The 10,090-nt window shown below is 42.3% G+C and overlaps 2 protein-coding genes across 2 annotated transcripts in view; both read left to right on the top strand.

Annotated features, from left to right (window-relative positions):
• The window catches only part of LOC123250338 (keratin, type II cuticular Hb1), a 228,531-nt gene that overhangs the window by 207,286 nt on the left and 11,155 nt on the right, over nucleotides 1–10,090 (top strand). The gene's annotated exons all lie outside the window — the stretch shown is intronic.
• BCDIN3D (BCDIN3 domain containing RNA methyltransferase) lies at nucleotides 2,643–7,562 on the top strand. The gene is made up of 2 exons (XM_044679370.1): nucleotides 2,643–2,882; nucleotides 6,972–7,562. Exons 1-2 carry the CDS (start codon nucleotides 2,643–2,645, stop codon nucleotides 7,560–7,562), a joined length of 831 nt encoding a protein of 276 aa, XP_044535305.1.

The raw sequence follows: 10,090 nt of genomic DNA on the forward strand, positions 1-10,090 counted from the left end.
GAATTTCTGGGGCATCCTGGTAAGCTGTCTTCAAGAAACATCCCAAATTATGTTGCTGTGAGCTCCATTCTGATCAGGCAACAAAGGAATGAGTAAGTGATTGATCCAGCCTTTATACCTCCAGAGATAGCCAGTGGGATGAGCTAGGCTAAAAGAGAATTGCTATTCACATTGAGCTAACATTTTGTTCCAACAGAAAAGTTCTTCAGTCATAGAGAGGCATGAGGATGAAGTCAAGGTCAATAAGCCCGTCTGAATCAGACTCAGGCATCATGCATCACTGATCAAGTAGTGAGCAGAAACGCACTTCTGTGCAATGTAGATCTTGCATGGACTGATAATGTTGGCACGTGTAGTCTAAAGTCATGAGCAATCCTAATCATACAGTTCTACCTCACCACAGTTACTGTGTATTGGTAGAAGAGCATGATCTGGGTTTATTTGCATTGTGGTGTATTTTATTATTTATGCATTTACTTTCATCTGTCTCTTGTTTAACTAAGTGAATTGTTGTGTTTAAGATCTAGGTCATTACTGTGAATGGCTGGTTAGGTAAATATCACACTGAAGATGTATTGCCTTATAAGCTGTTCATACAGATAAACCCATTGGATTGGGGCTCAAGAGCTAGGGAATGAATAGGGGAAGGATACTTTTCCATAGCAGAGAGTTGGTGGTGGATCCCTGAGAATGGACATCCGCTAGTGTGAGATCTGGCTGAAGGAATGAATCAAACCCAAAGAAAGAGTGATAGTGTCTGGCAGCCTCTGTATGAGGAATGATACCCCAAGTGGCAAGAAACACTGTGGAGCTATTTATCCCCCACTTTCTCTGTAGGTCCCACTGTAATCTATTGCATTATCTTGTTGCATTTTGGGAGCACCAGAGGAGGCTGGTCTATATGCCTTGTGATACTCCCCAAAGTTGTTTACTGCTGTGATGGAACAAACTTCAAGATGAAAGGAATTTCTCTGGAAAGACTGACATGCATTTGGAAGAAACTACAGAGCTTGCCCATCACTACGTATGTCTGTGACAATAGAGATGGACAAAGAGTTGTTTCTATAGTAAGACATAATTCCAAGTGGTGGAGGGCCTTTAGAAAATTACAAAATTCTTTTTTAATAATTCCAAGCTTCCTGTGGAGATTTGTCTTTTAAAGATCCTATTTTTTAAATACCAGCTTTCTAAAGGTGGTCCTCAATGGCAGAAAGACAAAGAATATAACAATACCTGAAGAATTATAAATGTATTATTCTATAGAGATACCATAGAATGACAGTGAGTGTGAATAGGCGCTATATATATATATATACATATATGTATATATATATATATACACACATATATTACATAATTAATGAAGAAGAACAGGAGTAAAAGCAGTCTAGGAAGAGATATGCCCATTATGCAATGAGGGCAAGAAATGACTTGTGGACTGCCAGAAAGCTCCACTAGTATATTAGAAATGCCAGAAAAAAAAACCACACATATACAATTTATATAATTTATAATATATACTTCTACATATACTTTATTATAATATTAATTATAGAACACATAATTTGCATCCAAATATATAAATTGTATATTATATTGTATACTTTGTATCTTGTATATATAATATATATATTTTTTTAAACCATTATCTTCCATCTAAGAATCAATACTATATATTGGTTCCAAGGCAGACCAGTAAGGGCTAGGCAATGGGGGTTAAGTGACTTGCCCAGGGTCACCCAGCTGAGAAGTGTCTGAGATCACATTTGAACCCAGGACCTCCTATCTCTAGATCTGGCTCTCAATCTACTGAGACACCTAGACGCCCCCAAAATGCCAGTAAATATTAAAAGTTTCTGGAACATTGGACAGACCCTCTGTGGTGAAGGACATACAGCAAGTACTTAGAATAATCCTGGCTCTTAACACTTTTTAGGACCTATGTCAACCAAAAGCCTCAAATTCCTCATCTGTAAAATGGGGATAATAATCACATCCACCCCACAAAGGGGCTATGAGGACCTTTTGGGATAATGATATGTAAACTTCATGCATGAAAATGCAAACCTCGAAGTACCATATAAATGCCAGCTATTGTTATTATAATATATTAACGTTATAATACATTATAATTACACAATATATCATATGTTATTATTATTACTTCCCCGAATTCTCGGGTACAGGTCAGTAGCAGCCTGCATTGCTGGGATCCCCAAACTGATGGGCCTCTAAATCCAATTAAGCATTCCTCCTGAAAGAACCAGGGCTCCCGCCCAGCTCCGAGGAGGCTCAGACACCGGGACTGGAGTCAAGCGGGGCCGAAACCTTCCTTCCAGAAATAATTCGAGCCGGGAGAGGGGCCCAGGACCACTCACTCACTGATTCTATTCCTGTTAGGAAGGTGCGGGGAAGCCGATTGGAGGCATTGGGCAAAGGTCGCTCACATTTGAATTAAGGAGAAACGCAGACCGAGACTAGACCTTTCCGTTTCCATTACGTAATCTCTCCGCTTCGGCGGTAAGGGGCGCATGCGGAAAGACACCAGGCCGCACGCTCCGCAGCCCGGAACCAAAGTGCCCCGGACCGATAGTTCTGCGCTTTCGGGTTCCGGGGAATTCCCCCGCGGCGGTTCGAAGCCAATGGCGGCGCCCATCCAGCGAGTGGCGGAGCCTGCCGCCGAAGAGAAGGCGGTGACGGCCGAACTGGGGTTCTCGGAACCAGGGGCTGCCCCGTACGGAAACTTCCCGTGTTACTCCCGCTTCCACCCGCCCGAGCAGCGACTTCGCCTCCTGCCCCCGGCATTGCTGCAGCGGCTTTTCCCCCCGGGGGGCCTCGATCCTCGGCCGCTGCTGGGACTTGATGTGGGTTGTAACTCGGGGGTAAGTAACTGGAGGGAGGCGCATGCTCGGGCCCCGCCCTGGGGCGCAGCGCTGGCGGGACTATTTGTAGGTGGTCCTCTAACAGGTTCCGCCGGCGCTTCTCTTGTCGGAGGTTCGTTTCCCCTGGAGGTCAGGCAGCGAACATTTCTAAATCACCTACCACGTGCCAGGTACTGACGAAGTGATGACCGTCACGCCTCGACCCTGGGCTTGGCTGCCCTTGGAGAGCAGGGACCCACTTGGGTTTACCCCTGCGCCTGGCACTTAATGCTTCCTGATTGAGGAGGACAGAGGTGCAATTATCATCCCCATTCTACAGATTGAAGCAACTGAGGCAAACAGAACAAGTGGCTTGCCCAGGCTGACACGGCTAGTATTCATCTGAGGCTAAATTTGAACTCGAGCTTTCCGTACTTCTCTATGTTTAGGAGTTGGAAATGAGACGGGAGAGAGGGAGAGTGTCCATCCGGAACCGTGGGTGAAAAGGGAGCCGGTGTCATTGGAGCACTTGAACCTAAGGCGTAAGGAGGAATGGAAGGGTAGAATAGACTTGAAGCCAGAGGATTTCATTTTATCCTGTAGCGAACCAGTGGAGTTTATTAAACGGGGGAGGAGAGGGAATGATGGGTCACACCCAGATCGGTTGGGGGTGAGGAGAAACCTTGACCCTCCCACCTCAAGAGGCAACGGTATTTTTAGTGGTAGGATAGAACCCCGAGTGGGAAGCTGAACAGTCCTGAACTAGGTGGAGAGGAGTACATTTGTAAGGAGCAGAGAGCATGAGGGGTATCCAAATCTCACTTTAAAATCATCACAGCAGCCACATGCCATGGATATATTTAAGTGGATCCTTATAAATATGTTCACTCAGCAGTTGTACCAGGGCAGAGCCTGTTCCTGCCTTCTGATAGGTTGGATTCTTGTGTCTTCTTTTCAGTCCTCTATAGAATAATTCTTTTTTCCATTCTGTAGGTGTCAGTGCAGCACTCTATCCCACTGTCCAGGACCTTTGCTCTGTGACTGGCCCACCATCTTTTTGGGTCATACTTTTTTGATCGATACCTTAAAAAAAAAAAAAAAAAAAAAAAAGCCTTAACTTCCATAATAGAATCAATACTATGTTTTGATTCCAAGGAAGAGGAGCAGTAAGGGCTTGGCTATGGGGGTTAGGTAACTTCTCCGAGGTCACATAGTTAGGAAGTGTCTGAAGCCACATTTGAACCCAGGACCTCCCATCTCTAGGCCTGGCTCTCTATCCACTAAGCCACCAATTGCCCCCTGGTTGATATGTTTTATGTAACTTCTTGCTTGCCAATATACTGCAGTTTGCTTGTGCCCACCTCCTGTGTTTCCACTGCCTATTGCTTCACCTTAGATTTTGATTCTGAAGTGGCTGTATCCCATGTTTTGTGGCCATATGACATTAGTAGATTACTGAGGGTCACTGACATCTGTAGAATTTCCCAATAGCAATCCACCTATTCACCTATTCTTTTCCTCCTGTTCCCGGCCAAGTTAATTGTCTTTCCACAGTGTCCCTCCATGATAGATGAATTGATGAGCTATCTCATTGGACTGATTGCCCATCCAACTGTACATATGAGTAACTTGGATGAAGAAATTATAGTGTTAGGACAAACCCTTGAGTGATTGTGAATTTTGCTAGGGAGACTACAAAGTATTTTATTCTAATCATACCCCTAATGCATTCATAATCCTATTTTTAACCCGTTTATTGCCACCACTGGAAAAACTGTGGTAGAGCCAATGCTGTGATAGCACAGGCACACAAAAAGTCATTTTCTTCTTCATTCCTCCTTATCTCAATATATATTCCAACCTGCTTGGCCTTGAAGAGAAAATGAACTGTTCAGATGCTGAAGGCGAGAAAAATATGACTAGTAGGGTGGGAGCCTGGGGAGAGAACACATTCTATACAGGAAGAATGATACACAAGAATGCACAAAGGCAAGAACAGGCAAATTCTAGGAAACAGTAAAGTGAGACAGGAAGACATTGTCCAAAAGATCTGATGACAATGGATTTGAGAAGGAAAGTATTGTTAAGCCCAAGGATTCAGAACAGAGTGTAGACTGGAATAGAACATTGGTGTCAAACTCAAACAGAAACAGGAGACCATTAATCTGTACACAAGGATCCCTGCAAGGATTGACTTCGTTGAAAATGTAATGTTGTTCATGTTTTATGGTATTTTTATTATCTGAAGTCTTTCCCAATTACATTTTAATGTGGTTCTTTAGGGGTCCACAGTGTTTGAAGCTTCTGAAGTAGAGAATGAGGACCTTGTTGCAGTGGGCTGATGTCATGACTGGAAATGGAGAGATTTGAGAATTGTCGCAGAGGACATATTGTTAGCTTGATCATTAGGATGTAAGCTCCTGGAGGGGAAGGGACTTTATTTGAGGGTGTTTTGGGGAGGCAGTGGAGAATCCTCATTTCCCTATGCATGTTGGCACTTGAATTAATTGGCCATCATGATAATCCTGTGGTGCATTATGGTTACAGAGCATTTTTATATACATTCTCTAGTTTAATCCTAATAATCTTTGGAGGTAGTTAGTACAAGGGTTATTATCCTCACTTTATAGATGAGGAAATTGAGTCCTAGAAAGATAAAAAGACTTGGTCAAGCCACACAGCTAGTAAATACAGTTGCCAACTTTAAGATATCAGATGAATAGAGCCAGTCTATCAGTATGTGTATCCTGGACTGTATTTCCAAGATTTGAGAGACACTAAGATGTCTAAAGACACTAAGATGACTAAGATGTCCATCAGTTTTTGGATTTCACTAGACAGAGGTAATTTTAGTGAAATGATGGAAAGAAGCACAATGAACCTTGAAGGTTGGAATCAAAGAGAATGGAAAGATATTTCTTGTAGATGGTCGTGGTGGTGTAATGGAAAAAATGTTGGATTTGTCCTCATTGGAGGACCAGTGTTTAAATGTAGCTTTGCTTCTTATTGTTTATTTACTCTTTGGCATATCATTCACTTCTCTGGGTGTTAGTGTCTTCCCTGGGAAATGAGGGGCTTCTTTGAGGTCTAAGGACTCTTCCAGTTATACCATTGGATGAGGAGTCACACTCTTTGTCTGAAACAGTGTGAGGTAGTAGAAAATGTATTGGACTTGAAGGAAGAGGAACCTGGGTCCAAGACAAGTCACTTAACCCTGTTGGCTTCAGTTTCCTCATCTATAAAATGATCTGGAGAAGGAAACAGCAAACCACTCCAGTATCTTTGCCAAGAAAACCCCAGGTGAGGTCCAGCAGAGTCAGAAATGGCTGAAACAACTGAACAATGATAATACTTGCACATTATGCCTCCAAGTGTTGTTGTGAGGAAAATGTTTTGTAGACTTTAAAGCATAACATAAACATGAATTGCTGTTTGTATTGTCTTCCTAGGATATATCTCACTCAGCTACTTGGGTTGAGCCTCTCTCTCTCAATCTAAACCTTCAGTCTCAGAAAATACAGAGACAGTTCAAGACAAGATGTATCCACTAGAGGGCATCGAGAACCCTAACAGTAGAAAAGCTTACTCTGTGCAGGATGCCTATTCTCAAGTTGTAGCTTAAGTTAGTTCTAACAGTAGACCAGCACATTACTTCCAAAGTACGTATTGCTTGCTGAACAAAGTCAGTTACTTATTTGCAAGTGTAGAAAATACCTTAGTAATATCCCAAAGTCAGAGCAATTGACTTAATTCGAGAATCATTTCCCAGAATCCGAGTTAGAAGGGCCATCTAATCCCCCTCTCATACTTCCCAAAGAAATGGTCATCCAGCCTTCACTAGAAGATCTCTAGTGAAAGAGAAGACCTGGCTTTTTGAGATAGTTCTGCTCGTTAGGAATTCTTTCCTTATGTTTAGCCAAACTCCGCCTGTCTGCAGCTTTCATCTATTGCTTCTCATTTTGCCCCCTGGGGCTACAAATCTTATTATCCTTTCATATGAAATACCATAGTGGCAAGATTGATGTGCCCTAGGGAAGAGAGCTGTTTGCTTCTCTTCCCACTCACTGGGGTGAGGCTGAAAAATGACAGTGCTCTTTTGGATTTCCACAGGAGCTGAGCATTGCTCTGTACAGACACCTCCTCTCACTTGACGAGGGAGAAATCTGTCCAGTTTCCACTAGAGACCTTCGCTTCCTTTGCTGTGACATTGACCCTGTCCTGGTGGATCGAGCTGAGAAGGACTGCCCTTTTCCTGCAGCTATGTCCTTTGTTACCTTGGACATCATGGATCCTCAAGCCCGGGAGCCCCTTTTGAGCTCCTTCCTGAACCAGTTTGGCCGTTCAGCCTTTGATATAGTCTTCTGTATGTCCATCACCATGTGGATCCATCTGAACCATGGGGACAGTGGCCTACTGGCATTCCTGGCCCATCTCGCCTCCCTCTGCCGCTATCTCCTGGTTGAACCACAGCCTTGGAAGTGTTACCGGGCAGCTGCCAGGCGCCTGCGAAAGCTAGGCCACCATAACTTTGACAACTTTCGTTCTCTTGCCATTCGTGGTGACATGGCTGACCAGATCATTCAGATTCTTACCAATGACCATGGTATGGAGTTGGTATGCTGTTTTGGCAGCACTAGTTGGGCCCGAAGCCTTTTGCTCTTCAAGGCAAACCAGCCATCAGAGCCTACCCCATCCCTGTGATCAAGAGGAAACATAACAGTTTATTAACATCCTAGAAGTAACAAGGTGGGAGGGATAAAGAAGTAGGGTGAGAGAAACCAAAACAATACTCTCCTGACTGTGGAACTTCCTGGGTTCATCCTCTCCTTGACTATTATTAACAAGGTAGCATCAAAACCCAATAGAAGTTTTTAGAGAGGGAGCATCTAGGTGAGGTGGGCCTAGAGACAGGAGGTCCCAGATTCAAATCTGGCCTCAGACACTTCCTAGCTGTGTGACCCTGGGCAAGTCACTTAACATCCATTGCCTCACTCTTCTGCCCTGGAACCAATACAAAGTAATGATTCTAAGGTGGAAGGTAAAGGTTTAAGAAAAAGTTATTAGAGGAATGGGCAGGATAAATTATTTTTTTCCCCATTGCTTAGGAGTAGATCATAAATAGGAGAAACCCAAATCACAAAGCCTTGAAATTTCTTATGAAAAATACAAAGATGTCCATTACAGTTTGGACATGAGGAAGAGGGTATTTGAGAGGGTTCTTCATAGTAAGATGAGCTGGAACCTGGTCTACCCTAACATGAATTGATGATATTTGGATTTGGTCTGGTTTCTTGAGGGTTCCCCTGGCCTGGACAAAGACTAGCTGTTATCATATTCTATCCCTGGGTAGCATGCTGAACCATACGATGTAATTTGGAATGATGATTTATTGATCTAACTAAAATAAAGGTTTATGGGAAAGCTATCTAATATCTTTTGAAAAGACCAGGTCCAAAATCACAAAGACTTAGAATAGGACACACAAATGCAATTAGTTTAAAATTGGATGCCAGAACCAATAGATACAGATTATAGTGTAGACATGTAAAATCAATAAAAATAATATATTTTGCTTTGTTTTGAAATGTGGATTTTTTTAATGGATAAGAGTGAAGAGGGATCCTGGGATATCCAAGGGAATACCCAACTCTCCGCGGGAGATTTCAGCTAGAGAATATCAATAGGGTTGACTCAACCAGCCCAGAACAAGGTTTCTGTGAGTGACAGATCAGTTACACTCTCTCAGTGGGGTTCTCCCAGTCTAATGGTCACTTCCAGAAAACAAGAGTATGAAAGTCTAAAGGATATAGACAGGTAAAGTATGTACAGAAATGCAGATTGAACAGATGAACAGAAATGCAGGAGTAAAGCTGCAAGGACTGGGATAGCCAGAGCCAGAGGTCTTCAGATGAGAAAGCCTTCATGGAGGAGCCGGGTCTGTGATGGAAAGAATAGATAACCGTGGTGTAATAGCCTTTGAATATTTGCTTCTGAGCATCACGTTTTCTTATCTTAAATGAGAAGATGGAAATTGTTACATTTAACCCAGAGATTAGGCTGTCAGATATATACCCCCAAAGAGGTCAAAGACAAAAGGAAAAGCCACATTTAAAAAAAAAAAAAAACAACCAAAAAAATTTAACCTTCTGTCTTAGAATAGATACCAAGAAGATCTGAAAGGGCTGGGTAATTGGGGATAAGTGATTTGCCCAGAGTCACACAACTAGGAGAAAAGCCCCATATTTATGAAAGTATTCATAGTAGCACTTTTTTTTGGTTGCAAAAACCTGTAAACAAGGTAGGAGTCCATCAGTTGGGGACAGATTAAACAAATGGCATATGAATATAGTGCAGAATTATTGTGCATGAAAATGGTACAGAGACAGAACTTAAAAAACACCATATCCATTAATGGAAGTGAAAAGACCACTAACATGAAGCCATACATGGGTTTTATAATGACGAGTCAACCCCAGAGAAGAAATGAGGAAGTAACACTTCCTTCCTTTTCTTTGAGAAGGGAGACTGCAGGATGAGGTACACATACTCTATCAGACTGGACCACTTTTTGAGTTGGTTTTATTTAACTGTTTTTCTTTATAACTAGGGAAGGCTTTCCAAAGGAGAACAGGGTGTGTAGCTGGAAATGACTATGATGTAAAAAAAGACATCAATGAAACTTTTATAAATAAACAAAGGAGTTAGACTAATTCTTTGTGTGTGTGTGTGTGTGTGTGTGGTTTTTTTAATAATCTCTTACGAGTTGATACTAAGTGTCTTGGTTCCAAGGCAGAAAAACAGTAAGGGCTAGACAAAAGGAGTTAAGTGACTTGCCCAGGGTAACACAGTAAAAAAGTATCTGAGGTGGCATTTGAACCCAGGACCTCTCATCTCTAGGCCTGGTGCTCTATCCACTGAACCACCTACCTGCCCTAGACTAGCTCTTTAAGATTCCTTCCAGCTCTAAATCTTAATGTCAGCCAAAAAGCATTTATTAAATTTTCATTTAATGCCAAGCATTGTGGTAAGTTCAGAGGATACAAAGAAAGACAAATGCAGTGTAATAGTTGTATATAGGTGTATATAGTTCCAGTGGTCACTACTCTAGCTGGGACCAATGGAGACCCCTTTTTTAACCTCTTTTAGAAAGGCTTCCATAAATTCCCTGCCTCTTACTGTGAATGAAGAGTGGGGAACAGTATCAGGTATATATATATATATATATATAT

Source organism: Gracilinanus agilis, chromosome 5 (genome assembly GCF_016433145.1).
Source record: "Gracilinanus agilis isolate LMUSP501 chromosome 5, AgileGrace, whole genome shotgun sequence".
In the NCBI taxonomy this organism is placed as follows: Eukaryota; Metazoa; Chordata; class Mammalia; order Didelphimorphia; family Didelphidae; genus Gracilinanus; species Gracilinanus agilis.